General features: G+C 35.8%; 4 protein-coding genes across 4 annotated transcripts; 3 read left to right on the top strand and 1 right to left on the bottom strand.

Moving 5' to 3' along the window:
• Positions 1–5,005: 5,005 nt before the first annotated feature.
• On the top strand, positions 5,006–6,186 carry HO133_007728 (uncharacterized protein; the record flags this gene model as incomplete). The annotated part of the gene is made up of 2 exons (XM_037298598.1): positions 5,006–5,222; positions 5,501–6,186. The coding sequence occupies 2 exons, from the start codon at positions 5,006–5,008 to the stop codon at positions 6,184–6,186; spliced, it is 903 nt and encodes a 300-aa protein (XP_037155934.1).
• A 4,484-nt stretch (positions 6,187–10,670) lies between these two features.
• Positions 10,671–11,333, top strand: HO133_007727 (uncharacterized protein; the record flags this gene model as incomplete). The annotated part of the gene is made up of 2 exons (XM_037298597.1): positions 10,671–11,234; positions 11,292–11,333. The coding sequence occupies 2 exons, from the start codon at positions 10,671–10,673 to the stop codon at positions 11,331–11,333; spliced, it is 606 nt and encodes a 201-aa protein (XP_037155933.1).
• A 1,082-nt stretch (positions 11,334–12,415) lies between these two features.
• HO133_007726 (uncharacterized protein) lies at positions 12,416–13,968 on the top strand (the record flags this gene model as incomplete). The annotated part of the gene is made up of 2 exons (XM_037298596.1): positions 12,416–13,576; positions 13,636–13,968. 2 exons carry the CDS (start codon positions 12,416–12,418, stop codon positions 13,966–13,968), a joined length of 1,494 nt encoding a protein of 497 aa, XP_037155932.1.
• Positions 13,969–15,006: 1,038 nt separating this feature from the next.
• Positions 15,007–16,100, bottom strand: HO133_007725 (uncharacterized protein; the record flags this gene model as incomplete). The annotated part of the gene is made up of 3 exons (XM_037298595.1): positions 15,007–15,196; positions 15,278–15,612; positions 15,645–16,100. The coding sequence occupies 3 exons, from the start codon at positions 16,098–16,100 to the stop codon at positions 15,007–15,009; spliced, it is 981 nt and encodes a 326-aa protein (XP_037155931.1).
• Positions 16,101–22,243: the final 6,143 nt, after the last annotated feature.

The following is a 22,243-nucleotide window of genomic DNA, read 5'->3' as shown; positions in this document are numbered from 1 at the left end:
TATATAGCTTATAGTCTAATAAATAATATAAGCGAGTTTATTAATTCGCTTCGAGTACTTCTATCTTTATAATTATATCTCCCTTTAAAAGATTTAACTCTTAAATCTTATTATTATTATATCTTATAATTAAATATTTATAAATTTATTTATCTCTTATACGTTATTTATTATTAGTTTAAATATAATCTAAATTAACGTATATTATAATAGCGTATTTAAACTTTTTATCTTAAGGTCTTTTTAAATTTATTAATATATTTATATATTAAATCGCGATAGTATCGCTATATATATTATTATCTTAATTAATAGAATATAAGCGTATTATTACTCTATTACGATATACTATTATCGCTATTATTATACGCTATTATTATTATTATTACTTTAATAATCGTAATAATTTTATTATTATAATTATAAAAATCGCGTTAATAAATATAAAAGTCTTATTTCTAATTTAACTTTTATTCTTTTTAATAATAATATTAATATCGATACTATTATAAGTAAATATCTAGTTTTTCTTTATATCTATTATTTTATTTTTATTCGTTTTTATTATAATATCGCGATAGCGAGTTATATATTATTATAATAGTATAATATATATATTAATTAAGATAATAGTTAAGTAAGATTAAAGTTATTTAGATTAACTTTATATATAATAAATATCTTAAAGAATACTTTATAATACTTTTTAGATAGTATAAAAAGTATATTAATATATTAATAGTAGTATTAAATCTTCGCTCTTATAATCTTATAAGTTATTAAGTATTTATAATTATTATTATTTCTATATTCTCCGCTATAATTAGTAAATATTTATATCTATTTTAAAGATATATTTAGCTAAAAAGACTTAATAGCTTCTTTTATTATTATTTCTATCTTTATTTATAAATAAAAGAAATATTAGATAATTAAGAGATTACGCTAATATATATTAAGATCTCTTTTACTTTTATTATATATATACTCTTATATATAATTCTTATATAATTTATATTATATTTTCTATTAACTTATACTAGCGTAAATATAAGTAATACTTTTATAAGAGTTATATATATAAAGTAAACTCGATATCTTTTTATTATTAGACTATTATCTTCGCTATAACTTACTTTAGCGAAGATATTTATATTATTTTTCGAGTATAAAATAATATAAATTTTAATTAGTATATATTAAAATATATAGCTAATATATATAGTAATTTATTATATCGAGAAACTTTAATATAATATTATTATCTTCGCTTTCTCTTCGATTATTTCTTTCACTATCTCTTATATTAAATCTTTTTACTATTTAATAAATCTTCTAAATAAAAAGTTACTTTCTAATATAAGAGAATAGATAGATTAATATTAAATAGTAATAATTATATATATAGCTTTAATAATTACTTTTCTTATAATATATAATACTTTAACGCTTTAGAATATATTTATAAATATCTTAGCTATTTTCGCTAGGCCTTTTAATTATAACTTATTTACTCTATAGAGTTTCTCTACTATTATTACTTTTTTAATTTATCTTACTTTTTAATTTCTTTTAATAATTATATCTTTAACTTTATCTTAGATATTAATTTATATAACTTCTTTATTTACTTAAAGTTCTTAATTACGCCTTTAATATTTTTAAGATACTTTATTAATTTTTATAAAGCTTTATAAGATAAGAAGTCTTTTTAATTAATAAGATATTTAGTCTTATCTTTATAAACTCTTTTATCTAATATCTTATTAATCTTCTACTCTTTTTCTTTATTAATTAAAATTACTTATAACTTTAAATTATTATTACGCGAGTATTATAATTCTAATAGCGATATATAAAATATAAAATAAATTCTTTTATATCTAGTAGAGAGATCTAGCTTATAAATCTATATATCTATTTTCTCTAATACTTTAAAAGATCTAAGTTATCTATAATTAAGTTTCTTCTTTAATCGTAAGATATATATATTTAAACTTTATAATAGTACTTTATTCTCTTTTTTAAAGATTATAGCCTTATAATTACTATTATAATACTTTACTTATTACTTTAACGCTCGCTCTTATAATTCTTTTAGATATAATCTTATTTTTTATAATTATTCTACTCGCTTTATAATAAGCGATACTTTCTCTCTTAAGATTTTACTTTTAGAAGTATTTTCTAAATCTACTATATATCTTATTAATAACTCTTATAAGATCTTATTAATACTTATATATATATTATTATTATATATAAATATAGTTATTAATAAGATCTTAGATTAATTATCTTATTTATAATTATAATATATTTATAAGTAATATTTAAGAATTTAATTTTATCTCTTAATCTAATTATTAGTCTAAAAATAAAATATAATACTAAGTCTACACTTTATATTTAAATATTAATATAATATTATCTAGAATTTACTTATAAATAGAGAGCTTTAATCTAAAATTAAGTTATATATTATATTATATAATAATATAAACTCTTATTATAAAATATTAATAAGATTATTAATCTTTAAATTCTTTATAATTATAATATATATTATATATTTAATTAGCTTATCTACTAAGATTAAGATAATATTATAAGTTTTATTAATATATAAATCTCTTATAGATAATAAATTTATAATAAAATCTATTATTATAATATAAAATAAATTTATATTATCTAGCGAGATTAACGTTAGCTTATTATACGACTTATAATAATAAATTTATACTTTTTAATAATTAAGATAAATGCGAATATACTCTATTATATCGCTTATTATTTCTATCTAATAATATTTAGATTTAATATTCTCTTTAATATACTTATAAATAAAATATCTAATATTAGAGTTATTATAATTTATATAAAAAATCTCTTTCTTTATAATAGAGTTATTAGATATATAGACTATAAGATTATAACGTAGTAATCTATTTTTATCGACTTTTTATTTCGAAAGCTTATTCTATTTAATAGCGTATTTTTAATATTACTTTTTATTTATAATAAAAGTATTTTTACGTTATTATTTAAATAGCTATATTATTATTAATTCTTATAATTTTAAATAGAATCTCTTTAATTCTAAAATCTAATAAATTAGAAGTTAAGATAATATCGTAATATCTAAAATATATATTTATCTATTAAATACTCTCTTATTTAAATTAATAACTTAAATATCTATAATAATAATATTATCTAATTATTTTATTAACGCTATAAGTTTAATTATAATAAATATACTATTATATTTTTATAGATTAAATTAATATTTTTAATTATAAAGCTTATTTTGTAAGATAGAGAGAAAATTATTATTATTATTCTCGCTATTATTTAATTTAATAATATTAAATCTTCTTAATAATATATTTATAAAATTAAATTTTTCTTTATAATATTTAATTATAAAGTTAAATATAGCTAATTTCTTAATCTAGCGAATCTACTTTATATTAAACTCTTTTATTATTATAAAATAATATAAATTATTATAATCTAAGATTATATAAATAAGATATTTACTATTTTATAAGTAATATCTTTAATTTTTAAAATCTAATATAATTATATAGAGCTTTTTATTATATATATTTTAATAAGATTTAGCGTTTTTAAATTTATAGCTAGAAAATATAATAGAATATTATTATTTATTCTCGCTTAGTTAGCTAAGTATATTATCTATATCTATATTAAAAATATTAATCTTTATAATAAATAATATTTTCTAATTATAGTATTCTAGTATAAATATAATAATAAATACTCGCTTAAGTATTTTAAAAGTCTTATATACTTTTTTATTAAATATAAAGAGTAATTTAATCTTACTTTTTTTCGCTTTTTAAATTAGATTTATTAAAGATATAGCTATTTACGAAAAGTCTTATATAAATCATTAATAAAAGTCTATAAATTTTAGAAAGATTAAAATATTCTTAATAGATTTTAATTCTAATTATTTAGTAATAGTCTTAATATATAATAGCTCTATTTAAATATTACGCTAATTTATTAAAAACTTTAAAAAGATAATCTTATTACGATTAAAAATATATTTTAATAACTTTATATAGAGGCGATATTTTAATAATACGTATAGTACTTTATATATATACTTTTAATATAACTCTTTTATTTTTAAATAGATTAATATATTATCTAAATATATTATATAAAAGATATCGATATATAACTTAAATACTTTATTTATATAAGCTTAAAAGATTATAAGAGTATTTATAAGATTAAAAGATATTATTTAATACTTAAACTAGTCGTAGCGAGTTCGAAAGATAATTTTTCACTTCTCTTTCTTTCGTATTTATATTCTATAATATATATTATAAATATTAATTTTAATAAAGTATTTTATATATATAAATCTCTTCAAGATCTCGTCGCCGAAAATGCTGGGTATTCCGCATCCACATCTGATACTTACGCAAGCCCACTCAACCCTACCTGGACACCCGCGTCAGAAACCATACTTCAACCTTCGCCAACGTATACGGATGCCCCTCCCCAGAACCTGACTATCGACGGCGAGCCGTCCGCTAACACGGCACTGTCTAAGAAATTTCTGGACAGTCGTTGTTCAACCCAACAACAATATGCCATAGAAGCAGCATGGTACGACGCAAGCCTCCTGGATCAAGCTCAACAGAGATAGGTTCCCGGCGGCGCTTTTTCCACGGCGATGATCAATTACTTTGGGAATAATGTAGCCAGCACAGGCGGCTTCTTTCCCTGGGACTTGAACTTCAGGCAAATCATTGGCGACAACATTGCAAGACGCCACGCTCTCGACACCGAGAAAGCACCTCGTAGCACGTACTTGTACTTCTATTGTTATGACTGGTACCAAGATTATTGCACTAACTATCCACTGACTGCCGGCTATACACATAGCCAAGTCGGAACATTCTGGACGAATCACTACATAACCTTGTGCGAACTCTACTTTGCCCAACCCACGCTCATGGACACAATCAGGAGTGTATCCAAAATGCCTAACCCATCAGCTGAGAAGAACATCTTGGAGAACTTCTATCAGAATCGAGCAACGATCTTGTATCACGAAACCTACCACTTCGACTCCACAGTGGTTCGACCAAATACTAGGGATTATGCAAACGGCCCTCAATCCATTTGGGAACAGGCCAAGTTGAAGGGGGCCTACTGGTCTTATGTCACTCGTAAGTCAATGTGTCGGATGACTGCGAATGACTGAATTGCTGAAAATAGCCTCCATAGCTGACTCCTATGGCTGTGCCGCCCTATGTGAGTGATTATGTTCCTTGAATCACGTCCTGCCTTGATAGGTTCACAAACTTTTCGTTAGCGTGTGATTCCCGGACTTGCACACCTTCTATTCCGATGATCCCGCATGATTATTGTCCTCCCACGAGCTGCGTTTACACCCATGCATGAGAGCCACCCTGACTGTTATGGCATTCAGCGATATATATCCAAGAATGGTTTAGATCTGTCTTTCCGCCCGTTCCTCGCAAGGTATATCAAGCACAGTCCGGTTTCATATCCTCCTCGTCCACCACGGAGGCCGATCTCTACCCACCTGTCAACTTTACCACCGTACTTCCTGCATCTTTCGTGGCTCCAAGCAACCCGGACATCCCCAACGCCACACCTGACTCGAGCCTGTGGACCGAGTTTAGGGGAATGTCCCCGCCAGAAGCTCCCTCGAGCACAGCCACAGCCACGCAAGTCTCTGCTACCAGCACCTGCAAGATTCACGTCGACGAGTATGAATTTTGTGGAGCCGAAAGCTCCGACTTGTTTGCAAATGTGAGTATGGCAAACGGCAACGGGGACACCATTGGCGAGACGGTGATCAACTACACCTATCCTTTCGGCATGCCTATCAACGTCGGAGACACCTATTCATTCCAACCTCGGCTAGGGCTGGCTATCATGATAACAGGAGAGCATGAAGGCGATTATATCCAGTTCACCCAGGGAGATTTGAGCTGGACCAGTAATACCACGACGGGGGTGGTGAGTTGCACGGATGGAGGATGGGAGCCAAAGGATGGTCCAGTGTGTGGACGCGAATATGGGGACACTGATGCGGTATGTGTAACTCACTTCTATTCTCCAAGCGAGATGTTTTTAGAAGCTGAAACTGGTCACCGGTTGTAGAAGAAACAGATTGATTGCTCGGTCCCGTGTTAGGGAAAGAGGGAGGCATTGCGCGGCTCAATGGCGCCGCTAGTAGCTGAGGGAAATTTAGTAAGCAGTGGAAAGGTGTCCAGCACCGGAGACGAGGACGAAGATCGGGCTCGAGTTCGCTATCGTTCCCGTTTGTGTAACGTATCTAAGTGGGATAGAAGATCGTCCTGGCGATGTATTGTATCAATCATAAGAAGCGGAAAGCTCAAGGACTGTAAGGTCAATCGGACGAAATTCGGAGCATTAGCATGAGTCACATTCCCCATGAGCAGGAAAGACGAAGCATACGGCGCAGAGGTTTACAGCTGGGAGCAGGCTCCGCATCAGTCTTAGTTGGATTCATAAGGTACGATTGACCAATCTCGTCTCAGAGGCATTCTGAGAACCCTTTTGCCAACAGCAATTACAATTCTATCTCGATCATCTGGAAAGTAGGTGACTGAGCTATTCTGATGAAGTTATACACTCACAAGACGAATCGACGACTCGCAACGAAGAGAGAGTCAGGGCGCCCAATGGTTACGGACTGTGTAATCGTGGCCCCTCTACCCGCTTCGCCCATATAGCAGACGTTAGTCTGGACTAGTCAAGACCGCGGACGGACTACGGACCGTTACACAGCTCCAGGCTTTGTTGAAGTATTCAGGGTAGATGAATTCCGTTACTCTCAGCTCTTTGGAGAGCGGTATCATATACAGTAGGAAACCGAGACATCCAAAGACGATAAACAGTCGACAGGTTATCATGACACCACAAGACGTTCCTGATACCACACAATTTTCCTGGGATCGCATCGTCTTCCTGAAATCATACCATCCCTCTGACATTAGACGTTGTATCGTCTCGATACGACCTGCCGGATTACGCATCATTCTGGTGCAACATGCCTCTAAGGCGTACGGCAAGCCAGTCTGACCATGCGCACCATTCTGATGTGCAGTCCACTGGGTTACGGGTCATTTCAATCACACACCCCATTCACGCGCTCCTTCTGTTCTCATTATTTTCGCGGAACTCACTAAAATTCCAAACCCCGGGAGAAACAGGGAAAAGAGTACCAGCTTGCTCGGTCATGTCTACAACTATGAAACTTGCCTTGCCATAGTAGCGTATTCTGACATCATAGCGACTTAGCCTGTATGGAATGGAGGGTATCATATGCAGGAGGACATCGAGTGGCTGATGACAAAGTTTTGCTTGCATGACTCGCATGTTAGTGAGAATTGGATTTGCTGCAAGCCTGCAAGATGTTCCCGCACCCCCAATAATGAGCTTTATCCATGAGTAACGTTGACTGCATAATGAATCAGCCCAATGAGGCACCTCCAGATTTCGATTGTTCTGGATCATTTTAAGGCTTCTGTTCCCTAGCTCAATTACTCTTCCGCTAGTCATTCAATCCGCGTTCTTTTTCGCCATGTCATCTGCTATTTCCATACCCCCCAGCCGTTGATATTCATGCGCGCAGGCAACCTCAGCTTTACGCACCCGGGATTAACATCTACTGCCTAGCTGTAATAGCTAGGGCTCTGCGATTCTGGGCAAGAAGTTTGATGAGCGGGAAACTCTGGTGGGATGCTTGGATCGCAGCTGCGGCATTCGTAAGATCCCAAGATCACGTAGGGTCACCTAATCTCCAAACTCTTACACCCTAGACAGTTGATAGCTACTTGCCTTGTCGTCGAAAAAATTGGCTGTGAATCCTGCCTGCCACATCGTCTTCTGGTGTTCAGATCCAAGAGCGTTGACAGAAGAATGCGACGGAAATGTGTCAAAGTTTTGGGCAACACTTCGAAGTTCTCGGAGAGGAATACGCAACCAACTTCTATGAAAAAAAAATTCTCACAGGGGATACTCTACACTTTAATAATCTGCCTAGTCAAAGCGCCTGTTTTGACATTCTACGTGAAGCTTTCGTAGCATTTATACGCGTTCCGTGTTATTTTTTGGCGGGCATCACCACTTGTTGGGGAACTGCCACTGTAAATCGCCTTATTTTTCTCAGTACGGTTCCGCTGACCTAGAGATCATAGGATTCCCGTTAGTACCGCGCAATGCAGTCCAGTCTCAGGGTTCTCGAACCATAAGCTTCCCACGAAATGCGGTATACATGACATCCCTTTTTTCGTCGGCGCAGCGATACCTAACTTACTAACGGATGCTGAACTTCTCTCGATGCCGACTCCCTATATTTGGCGGATGCATAGTACAAGGTCGCAAAAGGGAATGGTTACTGGTATGTCTATGCTTGGTGATTTGTATGTGATAGTGTATCTACGCGCAACAGTGGGACTGTGGGTTAGTGGGTCCATTATGAGGCCATAGCGTTGGTGGTTGTTGGATCAACCGTTCCATCATTACAGAGGTCTGCACCGAAAGTCCTGCACCCGCATTAGTGCAGCCCTAACCCTACTTTCGGAAAGCGGCCCTATAGAGGGGAAGCCTAGAAATATCTTCTTACAGCGCATGGATAGGACTTTAGGTACTTCTTTTGGCTTGATAGAGGCATTAAATCTCGAAACCTGGCTAGGGCTAGGTGCGATTCCGAAGAACTTTAGACGTATTGTCCAGGTAGCCCTTTAGGTGGGGCGTTATCCGAAGTCTGAGCGTAAGAGTCTTGGCGGGTGCAGGACTTTCGGTGCAGACCTCTGTATGCGATATGCGATAGTAGGGAGACAGGTGGCCATGGCGAGTACTATTTGTATGGCCACTGCACCAGTAGTGGGCTCTTCATTCGAATTGTTCTCTTTGAGAGCCGTATTATTGTTTTCCCTCCCACCCACACCTATATATAGCTTCATTTTCACTCCAAGTCATGTCGCTTAAACATGGGAGTTTTTCTAGCGCTGGGGGGCCTTTCTGGGCTATTTGCATGTCCAGAAAGGTCTTAGCTGCCCCAGTGTTGGATAGGCCCAATCATATATCTACATATCTACTTGTGCATGCGTCATTTCTGTATGGCCTCACTGTTTGCGAGCACTACGGCAACGTCCTTTCTTACCGAACTCTCTCTAGTGTCTTGTGCGGACTGACCACAATTCCCCAGATCTGGAGTACGGCTTCGCTTATGCCGGTACTTGATCAATAATAGAATGCGATATTGCAATCGTTTCTGGTAATCTGATCCAAAATCGTTCACAATCAACAAAAAAGCTAGCTAACTCACGCGGCAGCTTGTTCACCATCCCTCCGACTAATACTCCCCCAGATCATCTACAATAATCCCAATCTGATGGTACTGCGCTCGAAAGGCTATGTTCCCGGTCGGAGTACAAACCCAAATCACCCTCCAGCGAGTACTCAGAGCCATGGCGAACCACACAGCGAGATGAGCAGTCACCACAAGCTTATGATACTGTCAGATAAGACACACGGCATCTTGGGTGTGGGTCAATCTCATGCAACCGTCATTGCAGGGAAGAGAGAGATGCGTGGCCAAGAAGATATTGAGATGCTGCCATCAACCACGCCAGCTGACGGTGAGATCAGTGTACAGCGCCATTTGAACATGAACTGGGCATAGATCCACTAAGGGCTTAGTGCATGATCTACAATTCGAAGTGTGGCATGCAGGACTACCGTCTCTACGACCTACCAGACTGAGTTGTCCACATTACTCGAGTCTGCAGCTGTAGAACGAACTCACCGCAGTATCGGAAGTCAAAAATCGCATACGTAGATAGACCACGCTGAGAGTCAAGCACCACTTCAATGGTTCCTTCATCGTCGCTACCATGCCAGACCCGGAACCGTACCACACGCAGACAGACCCAATGCAGTAGAACTTGACATTATCTTCTACTTCGCTCTTTCCCAGCAAAGACTGACATCATGAGGTGGACGCTTACCAACGACGCATTGCAAATCATTTTTGTATAACGTACGGATGAATGACACTTCCGCATCACGGCGGTCTGCAGGCTCTTTGGCGAACATGTTGTTGTCGTTGTTTTCGACAAGGACATTGAAAGGCGTGGGCCAGCCTACACCGTTTGTTGGTTGTGGGCGTGAGTATGCTTCGTGAGACCCACCTCCCGAGTATGCGGCATGATTCTTTCTCCTCATCTCCCCAACCTGGCAACAAGGCGCTGAGCGTTTGCCGACGTCAGCTTCCCCAGGCTCTCGGTTGTCTGCCGACCGAAGTCAATCACGAACTGTCTTTGTCCAATTCAAAAGGCTTGGAGAATTAGATACTTCCCAAACAAGTCATTGTTACTTTCCCTTCTCAGCGCAGACTCAATACAAAGGAATCTACAAAGACAGGACACAAGAGGCGCAATGTAATTGTCGCCACCCAGAGGCTGTCTTTGTGCAATCCTCGGCGCTTTATGCTGATATGTTCTCAACCTATAAAAGCATCCAGCCTTCATCATCTTTCCATACGCAAAAGCATCCAGCCTTCAACATCTTTCCATACCCACAATCAGCCCCAATTCACAAGTCTTTACCACAACATGTCGCAATCTTTTCTCAACCAGCTACTCAACAATCCCGAGAACCGCGTACAATCGGAACAAGGCGAACAATGCAGTATCTGTCTTGAAGAGTACGATACACTAAATACATCGACCGGAACGATCGAGTGTCAAATCCGCCTACCCTGCAACCACAGCATAGGCTCATTATGCGTCGTCACCTGGCTTCAAACAGGCAAAAATTGCCCCGTCTGCCGGGCAGTATTCTTCGGTGCTGCATCCCTACCGGCTATCACCAGAAGGGACGACGGACCAGGAGTGCCCTTGAGCGAGTCTCAGGGAAACGAATCCCCAGCCCTCTTCGTGGCGGACATTTTCCACAACCTCGATTTTCCCCCGCAGGCTTCCCCGCAGGGCCATGTCCCTACGCAGATCCTAAGGTTGGCAACATCAATGGCCAGCCGCTTCACGGAATTCCCCGACGGCCAAGCCTTCTCTACACGCTGCGTCGCCGCCGTCAACATTTACATGGCCGCACGTATCTGGGGTCGAAGCTTAGATCTGAGGGACATCGCGCGAGCAGCCGGCATCGAGGTGCATGAGGTGACGCATCTTTATCAAATTATGTACCCGCTTCGAAACCAACTGACTCGCATGTAGATTCTTGGGCGACGTGGTAGTGCAAGGGGGCAGAGGGAGTAGTTTCATCACACTTGAGCGATACGTACACGCTTGGTTCGAAGATACAAACAGCACTGTTGCAGTTAATCCTTTTCCTAATCATGTCTTTTAAGGCAAGAATACTGTTTAAAAAGATAAATCGAATTTGATTATCAACAACCCTCCTCTTGTAATCGCCTGTGTTGATTATAGAGCCGTATGGAATGATTTTTGACACCTAGGATGAACTGCCTCTTCGCAATTTGCGGTCCTCTTGTTATGTAATGCGACAGATAAACTCATTCGATTTCAAATTGCATGGAACGAATAGAGATTGCGGGCTCACTCAAGGATAGTGAAGAAGGACCATCTATCTGGCCAAGCCTCTAATGTATCTGGCGTATCTGTTCAAAGCTCAATTCTGCTATTCTGCAGTGATAAAGCCTAGATAACGAAAGTAAGAAGTTCAACATATGATGAGCTGCTGACAAATGTCGATCACTCTGTGCACAAGAGGTTGAAGCAGAGGACTCTCTCGATCATCAGAAGACAGAACAAAAAAAAGACCACCCTACAGAGATAGAACTCCCCAGCTCATAACGACGATCGTGGTCCCGACAGCAACCTACTGCCGACCACCAGATCTCCTCAACTCAATTTGGTTGTGATTGAAGAACCGTTGACGGAGATGACGCCCGATATGCCATTCGAGGACGTTCCCAAAAGCTCCACTCGGGATTACCGCGGCTGTAGATGAATGGTACCTTTATAAAGAACACTCGAGCTCCATGGTCAGCCAGGAATCTTGACCTGGAGATAGCTCCATCTTTCCAAAAGAGGAGTTTCAATGAGAATTGACGTTCTTTCCAAATCAAAGCGGTATTTAAGATTCCGACTCGAGTTTTACAAGTTCATTTTTTGTTATCAGATATTCATACTCTCTTAACCTAAAGTACAGCTGCGAAAGAACCCCAACGGGCAGTCCCGCTAGGGTAAGATTAGTACGACAGGGGACTGCTGGTGGGGAACCGTCCGTAGCTGAGTAAGAGCCCCACGACTTTACAACGGCGGTACAACGGACTTTTGCTCCTATTCTTCTTCATTCCTCCATCTTTTACATCAGCATGGGTGTCCTTGTACGACTCATTGGCTCTGGTGTTGGCCTTGCAGCCGAAGCCATCGCTTCGAAGAAACAGAGATCGCGCTCAAACTCCCCTGGAGCTAATCTGTCCCCCCAAGCCTCTGCCTCGAGCTCCAGGGATATAGGACCTTCCTCTTCAAGCAACAAGAGCGAGAAGAAATCTTCAAAAGCGCGTGAGGCACACGAAGACTTTGAAGAACCACCGCCAGCCTACGAACAAATTGTCGAAGTACCCGAAGAGCGGGCGGACGAGCTCATCGCAGATGGGAAAGCGTTGCCCTTGGACGAGAAACACGGTCCAAGTCAGGAAAGAGAGGCCCACGAAGATGACAGCGACAGCGACAGCGAGGGCGACGAAGCGAATTGGGCTCTTGACGAAGCAGCCGAAGAAGTCGCGACGCCCGGAGCCGAAGATCCCAAGCTCAAGTACGGAATGATGGCACAGCCGACGATCGAATCGTTCAGCGCGGTGGTGATGGCGAAATGCCCGCCTCTGAACCACCCGACAAATCCGCTGCAACGACCCGTTATCATTCCGCAGCGAAGACCCGGCGCTCGAGACCGCGGCTTCATCCACGCTTACTCGCCCGACCTCGCCGAAAAAGGCATTTCCGAAGAAGCTTTCCTATCCTTCATCGAAAACTTCCACGCAGCGTCACAAGCATCGCCACTGCTAAACGTCGTCTTCGTCTCCGCAGGCGTTGTAGGCCTCGTCCCAGAGCCAATCAGCCAGATTACAAGTATCATCATTCAATTCGCCGCTGGGGCAGCCATTTACATGCAGACTACACAGCGCACCCACAGCTTCCTTGACGAGATGAACGACAAATTGTTCAAGCCCAGGGGTCTGTACGCCATGGTTATGAAGTACATCCCCCAGGGGACAAGACCAATATCCGTGCAGCAAGCGGACCTGAACACGATCATCAGCAAAGAAAATGCGCCCCACAAATCGTATCAGAACTTCAGAGCAGTAAACGCGGGCCGGTCGTACGGAGCGATCGAGATGCCAGACTCTGCACCACTGGTATTCCCTGCCCTGGACGAAGCCGCGCAGACGCAAGACCCGGCAAAGGCGAGCAAACTGAAGAGCAGCATGGCCTTCGTGACAGACTACTACGACAAGCGGGCACAGGCGTCCTACGTATGTCCTTTCCCTCCCCAATCCTCTCCTTCTCTTCCTACTAACAAGCCGGACACCAGTTGCACAAGAACCCCGACCAACGCCTCGACCTGCCCAAGCCCGACTTCGGGACCCGCGTCAGCGATCCCAACCATCCCGCTTTCAGGGGCTCGTGGCTCACGCTGATCTCCGGCGGCAAGATCCCACCGAAGGCTGAGCGGCGAGCGAGGAGACGCGAGGAGAGGATCCAGGCGGGCGTTGCACCGAGTAGGAAACAAGAGAGGAAGGCGTGGAAGCAGAAGAGGAAGCTGATGAAGCAGAATGTGCTGTATCTGATGATTGTCAATTTGCCGACTGAGCAGGAGATGGAGGCGGCGAAGATGCAGGTGCAGCAGCAGGCGGGGATGAGATAGGTGGGCTTGGGGCAAGTGTGGGAGGGAAAATGAGAATCTTCATCTGTTGCAGCGTCGTCGTCTTCATATTGCTTACTAACGCCGTGTCTCACATTCAACGCTGACCCTGCCAGGGAAACGAGGGCTTCGCTCTGACTATTATGTGAGGCTTTGAGTCAAGCCATTTGTTCAGCGCAGTAGTAAATCGAATAGGCATTTTCCCAGGGCAGGATCATCCTTTCTGCGAGCTATCAGACTGAGTGGTGTTGAGCCTGTTACTTCATAGATCTCTGGACGATTTGCTGCGTCTCGAAGGTTGTATTGCAATAAGCAAGCTTCTTTCGAAAGCCTCAGCCTTGCTATTCGATCTACATGGCATAATAGAGCGAACCAATATTTCGTAATTTTGGACCGAAATGTCTCATCCTTACTAGCTACAATTGGACAGTATTGTAATCAGGGTGTCTCATATGTCTAGTAGTATACCAACCTGCTTCCGAGACAATACTCATCTCGTTTCTCTGTGTGCTTGGCTCCGGGGCATTGCCACTCTCCAGATCAACGGACTTGTCTCTGCTCGATCGGTTTGAACTCTCAAGACCAAGATAATTGTCTGCACTTATCGTTGTTGTCGGGCCCGTCACTGCTGCCGGACGTGGGCTCAATGTTTCACAAGCGTTAGACATGGTGACGATGTAATGCGATGGACCTGCACTGCGAAATGAAATGCGGTACGACTAAGACGTTGGAGCGTTGTCTGTTCCACTCTCGAAATGTCATCTTCGTCTGTATGGCAACTCTGCAGCCTTGTAGGAATAGGATCTAAGGTACCTTAGCCCACTCCATCTCCGCTAGTTGCAGCACTAGGTGCATGAACCGCCAGACAGGTTCCAAACCCAGTGAAGCCACTGGTAAATCACCATGACGGATTGGTGTTACAATTAGGGTCAGAGGACTAAAACTTGCTAGATTCTGATCTGACAAAGAATGACGTATCATACGCAAACCTATACGCCGAAAGACTTCTTAGGACAAGAACGATACTAGCGTACTGATTTTCTAGATGGTCAGTTGTCTTTGGGCGCAAACAGTCCATGATAAGACTGCTTCAGCGAGCCGCCGAAAGCCTGGTTTTTGGCCCTTGATCCTCTCTAAAGCTTGTGTGTATGTGATTTCCAATGCTCCTGATCCCTTAAGCACATCCCGCAACGCGATTTTGACATCCTTCGCTGTAACCTTGTCGGAAAGCCTGCTAGGTGAAGTTTTGCAAGAAGGAACCTATACCAATCAACTTGGTGTATAGTAGATTAGAGCAATGGATAAGTCTTACATCCCAGCAGCTGGTTTTCCTTCTTCTGCCCTGGTTTTTTCTTGCAGCGCTCGATTGCGTGATACACGAACTGGCGTCTCTGAAATCTTATTCTCAAGATATGCTTGCACATCTGCATCTGTTGCCCGTATCTCTAAGGTTGCCACGTCTCTGAATTTGGCTGTTATATCGGGTATGAAGCGCGATATTGCAAAGAAATGTGTATTTAGTTGAACTTGGAGGTTCGCGATTTCCTCCAATAAAATCGATCTTGGTTTGTTCGTGTCAGTGCATTCGTCAAGAGCGTCCATCACAATAAATGCTCTAGCGAGACCATGGACGATGGACTTGTCCGTCTCTCCATATGTCAGGAGTAGAGAGTGCTGACTGATTCAGGCAGGTTGGGCTGTTGCTGAACTGGTTTTTTGAGCAGGCTTGCCATAAAATGGTGGATGGTCTGCTCCGTCTGTCGTTTGTAATTGCAATAGACATAAGCAATGCCAACCTTCTTGTCGCCCTGGAAACGTTGCTGAAGGTTGTTTATCATGATGGATGTTATCATCGTTTTCCCAGCTCCGGGAATGTCGGGACAGAAAAGCGTTGACTCGGTCCCGTCAAGCCATGCTTGAAATTCTTTCAAATGAAAAAGCCATTGCCCAGCCCCTTCCTGACATTGGTTGAAGAGATCGGTCTGCTGTGAAGGATAGTCTGAAGTTGACAGCCATTCTGCAACTGTATGAAGATGCTCCTCGTTTTGATGTCTGTTCAATAGATCTACACCAGCTTTGGTCGATTTAGAACGCCCGCTATTTTTGATCACGAACAATAGCAACGCATTTCCCATTGTCAAGAATAAATCCAGAGACTTGCTCTCCTATATGTGTATGGGTTTGCAGTAACGAGGACTTCATCAAGTTGAATCGGCACTAGCCGTTGTCTTGACCATGAATATCGTGGATACGACAACTCTATGGATCAAGTAGCCCTAGCCATGGTGGAAGCCAAACCACTACTCGCAACAGTGGGACTGTGGGTTAGTGGGTCCATTATGAGGCCATAGCGTTGGTGGCTGTTTGATCAGCCGTCCCATTATTATGCGATATGCGATATGCGATATGCGGGAGACAGGTGGACATGGCGAGTACTATTTGTATGGCCACTGCACCTATAGTGGGCTCTTCATTCGAATTGTTCTCTTTTAGAGCTATATCATTATTCTTTTTATCAATCATTGCGAAAGGATATTTCGACTATTTTAATTATGCGGCTATGAAGCTATTCAGCCATTCCAGCTATTAAGGCCATTGCAGTTATATGGATATTTCAGCCTTATTTCAACCCTATTTCAGCCCTATTACAGCTATGCGGCTATGAGACTATTTGACTATTTCTAGCTATATAGAATTATCTAATATATTAGCTATTTAAGACTATTATAGTTATATAGATATTATATAATTATTTATCTATTAAAGTTATATCGACTATTAAAGCTATTTTAGCTATTCGTAGTTATATAGCTATACGATTATATTACTATTATTTAGATATATACTTTAATTATTTTATTTATAATTATTTATTTTAGCTATCGTAGCTATATTAAAATTTTAATTATTTTAACTATTTAGACTATTATAGCTATATAGATATTTTTAATCATTATAGCTATTTTAGCTATTTTAGCTATTTAAACTATTATAGCTATTTTAGCTATTTAAGCTATTATAGCTATATAGCTATTTTAGCTATTTATACTATTATAGTTATATAAATATTTTAATTAATTAAACTACTATAGTTATATAACTATTTCAGCTATTTAAGCTATTATAGCCATGTGAATATTTTTAATTATTATAGCTATTTCAGCTATTTCAGCTATTTTAGCTATTTTAGCTATTTTAACTATTTCGACTATCGTAGCTATTTAACTATTTTAGCTATTTAAGCTATTTAAGCTATTATAGCTATATAACTATTTTAGCTATTTTAACTATTTAAGCTATTTAAACTATTATAGCTATATAACTATTTTAGCTATTTTAGCTATTTAAGCTATTATAGCTATATAACTATTTTAGCTATATTAACTATTATAATTATATAAGTTATTATAGTTATACGAGTAAAGGCCTATGAATTAAATTCATAATCATTTTTTTAATTGGGGCTATCGAGTAAGTAGGTGAGCGATCTTTGGTGAGCGATCTTTGGTGAGCGATCTTTGGTGAGCGATCTTTGGTGAGCGATATTTGAATTCCTTGCGCTTTAATAATTATAAGACTAAATTTTAGAATTCTTAAAAATTCGGAAAGCACAAATAGCGTTTCAAAATTTAAAAAAACAATCTCAAAATTTTAATAGAAAACAAAAAAGTAATTCTATGTGTCAATAATATATACCTATTTTTTTGATGAGGGATTTGATGAGGGAGGCGTGGGAGGGCGAGATTTTGATGGTTGCGGGCGCTAATTTATTTACCCGCGATGACTTAGCCGGTCTAACCAAAGAGCGTAGCGAACCCGAATTGATGATTGGCTACATATATAAATTCAAGGTTTTCAAGCTCAGCTCTATCTTATTCTTTTATATATACTAATAGCTATTTTAGCTATATTAGCTATTATAGCTATATAGACTATTATAGCTATATAAATATTTTAGCTATTTAGACTATTATAGCTATATTAGCTATTTAAACTATTATAATTATATAACTATTTTAGCTATTTAAGCTATTATAGCTATTTTAGCTATTTAAGCTATTATAGTTATATAGCTATTTAAGCTATTATAGCTATATAACTATTTTAGCTATTTAAGCTATTTAAGCTATTATAGCTATATAACTATTTTAGCTATTTAAGCTATTATAGCTATTTTAGCTATTTTAGCTATTTAAGCTATTATAGCTATATAGCTATTTTAGCTATTTAGACTATTATAGTTATATATATATTATAATTAATTAGCTATTTAGATTATTATAATCTTAGAAATATCTTAACTATTTTAGCTATTTAGATTATTTTAGTTATTTTAGCTATTTAAACTATTATAGTCTTAGAGATATCTTAACTATTTTAACTATTTAAGCTATCGCAATTTTAGAAATATCTTAATAATTTTAGCTATTTAGACTATCTTAGTTATTTTAACTATTTAAATTATCGTAGTTATATCTAGCTACTTTAATTATTATAGTTATAAAAATATTTTAATTATATTAGCTATTCGAGTTATTATAATTATAAAGATATTCTAGCTATTTTAGCTAATCGAATTATTATAATTATAAAGATATCTTAATTATTTTAACTATTTAGATTATCGTAACTATAAAGATATCTTAATTATTTTAGCTATTTAGGCTATCGCAGCTATAGAGATATTTTAATTATTCTAGCTATTTAGACTACCGTAGCTATAAAGATATTTTAGCTATTTTAGTTATTTAAGCTATCGCAGTTATAGAGATATCTTAGTAATTTTAGCTATTTAGGCTATCGCAGTTATAGAGATCTCTTAATAATTTAAGCTATTTAAGCTATCGTAGCTATAGAGATATCTTAGTTACTTTAATTAATCGAGCTATCGTAATTATAGAGAGATCTTAACGATTTCAGCTATTTAAGCTATCGCAGTTATAGGGATATCTTAGTTATTTCAGCTATTTAAACTACCGCAGCTATAGGAATATTTTAGCTATTTTAGCTATTTAGACTATCGCAGCTATAAAGATATCTTAACTATTCTAATTATTTAGACTATCGCAGCCTTAGAAATATCTTAATTACTCTCGTTATCGAGGCTATCGTAACTATGAAGATGTCTTAATTATTTTAACTATTTAGACTATCGCAGTTATAGAGATATCTTAGTTACTTTCACTATCGAGACTATTATAACTATAAAGATATCTTAGTTATTTTAGCTATTTAGACTATTATAGCTATAGAAATATCTTAGTTATTATTAGTATATATAAAAGAATAAGATAGAGCTAAATTAGAAAATCTTGAATTTATATATATAGTTAATTATTAATTTAAGGTTATTACGCCTTTTAACTAGATTAACTAAGTTAGCCCGCTAGCTCTTTCGAGCTTCCTTATTAAAAATTTATATATAGAAGTTTTATACTTTGAAGTACTTAGTCTACGATATATATAGTTACTTTATAATTTCTCAAATTATAGAGCTCGCTTTACGCTTTCTAACGCTGTAAAAATAATAAAGTTTAATTTACTATTGATGGATTAAATGGATATTTAAATATAATAGTTATAATAGTTATATCAGACGCGTTCGAGATTAGATAATAATCTTTTCATCTATTTATGTAATTATTCTTCTTCTATAATTCTACTAATCTATTAATTATAAATAAATTCGCTCTCGATATCTCTCGTCTAAATATTGTTAAGTATCTAAGGTACATATCCCTTTCGCCCGTCTTTTAAACCCCCTACTAACGTCTTTAGATCACCTCTAGGCGAATTCGCTATTATTGATAATCGAGGCCGTAAGCGAGTTTAATAACTATCTATTACTATTTATAAACGCGTTAAAAGGCCCTTTAAAAGAGCTCGAATAAATATATTTTCTTCTATATACTTCTTTTAAGTCAGCGATAATACCTTTTAATTTAGCGATACTATCTTTTAAAACGCGTTTTTCTTCTTAATCCGTTCTTTATTATTCTATTTTAAAGTCTCTTAACGCGTATTAGATTCTGAATATTATTAAGAAGAAGCTTTTAAATAAGAGGAAAACGATATAGAAGACCCTCTATTATGAGATTTATTAGTAGACTTCTTTAATAATAACTCTTTCGACAGCCTACGTTCTTCTAGTCTATATTCTTTTAGTCTATCTTTTAGCCTTTATTTAGCTTCTACTTAATCTTTAATAAGACTCGTTAGCTATATCGCGCGTTATTTATATATTATAGAGTCTATATAATATAATTTAGATCTTATAAACTAGATTTATAATAGCTATAACGCGATATTATAAAAAGATAAGATAGTTAAGTAATACTATAATAGCGAAAAGACTAAAGTCAATATATCTAAAATAGATATCGATTAAGAAGTAAATAATATAGAATAGGGCTATGAGGGTATCGAAATAAGTATAAATAATTCGATTAATCTTAGCGAGTATATTATTAATTAAATCCTTTATTCTTTAACGCTAGAGATCTTAAATTTTATTAATAATTATAAAGAATTTCATCGCTATAGCGTTTAATATAATAATATAGCCTCGATAATCTTATAGTAGATTATTATTAATTATTTAATCGTCTCCTATATATATAAAATCTAGAGAGCGATTACTACTTATATATCTGCCTTAGCGCCTCTAGAGAACGAAAAATCGATCTTTAGCTAAATCTATATTATAAATAATATCTAAGATTAGTTTATAATACGATATAACTTTCTTTCAATCGCGTTTCTCGTACTAACTTTACTAGACATAGTTATTATAATTATATTAATTAAACGCTTTATCGTAAAATAACTATAATTCTTAAAAGTATTAATCTCTATATTAATATTCTTAAATCGATATTTAAAAGACTAAAAGCTAATTTAAATATATAGAACTATAAGCTACTCTATAAGAATTTACGATATTATAATTTATATATCTATAATCGTCCTACTTTAGATAAGATCGCTATCGTCTAGAAGAATAATATCGATAACTTATTAGATATATCTGAGGCTAGGAATATATTAATAGAGACTCGAAGTAATAAGAGATTTAGTATTTTATATTAGTATTTAGTCTATATATGTTTACGCTATTCTCTTATCTTTCTATTCGATAAATAATTATAATATAATAATATATTCTATATAGATAATATATTAAATAAGAGTTTTCTTACTTAGCGAAGTAGAAATAGCGAAATTATTTTACGAGTTAGAGGAATTATTAATCGAGGTAACTCTATATAAGTAACGCTTATCTTATATTATAGATCTATATCATTTATTTCTTCTATTCTATTAATCGCTAACTTCTTATAGATATATAATATAGAGTCGTTCTAATAAGTTTAATCGCTTTCTTTACTACAGTAGATTACTATAGTATTTCATCTACGATATCTATATAACTATTAAAAGTAATAAACTTTATTAACTAAAGATAAATTAGAAGATTATTTAAATTAATATCTATTAAGTAATCGTCGATACTTATATTAATAAAGCTACTATAAATAATTAGGCTAATAAATAACTCATTATCCTCTCTTTCTTCTATTAAGAAAGTCTATAAGTTATAAAATAACTCTATTAAAATACTATTACCCTATTTACTAAATTCGATTAGTCGAATTTTTTTACGACTTTCATCTATAATTTAAAATAAATTAAGATTATTAAAAATCTTCTACTCGATAAATAAGTTACTAATTAGTCTAATTTAATTACTAGAGTATTTAGATTAAAGCTAAAGACTTTTATAAACGATATTCTAAAGGGGAAGATACTAGATATACTTTTATTCTTCTTACTCCTTATTATAGTATAATAGCTTTCCTCTATTTTATTTAATAGAGTAGCTTTTTAGATAATATATTAGTTAGGCGATTAGTGTAGATTATAGTCTTTAGAAGTACTTCTAATACGATTTAGCTTACTATATACTATAATTTTTATCGATTAGCCCTATAATATTATTTAATTTTTTTTTCACCCCTATAAGGGCGAAGTATAATCGGTTAAAATATCGATTAGCTTTAATTCTAACTGACTTTATAAGTAATAGATCGAGTTCCGATCTATGTCTATACTATTAAATTTTAAAAATAAGGTCTATTATATATTTATATTCTTATTATTTTATATTCTAAAGATTGATTTTTTAGTATCGTTAAGGTCGACGTTACTATTAGTACTAAGATTTTTAATTAAAATTTATTTTCTAATCTCTATACGATTATTATTAGATATATACTCT

The sequence above is a fragment of the Letharia lupina genome (assembly GCF_014066315.1).
Source record: "Letharia lupina isolate WasteWater1 chromosome Unknown contig_4, whole genome shotgun sequence".
In the NCBI taxonomy this organism is placed as follows: Eukaryota; Fungi; Ascomycota; class Lecanoromycetes; order Lecanorales; family Parmeliaceae; genus Letharia; species Letharia lupina.
This window is presented reverse-complemented; position numbering and strand designations above follow the sequence as displayed.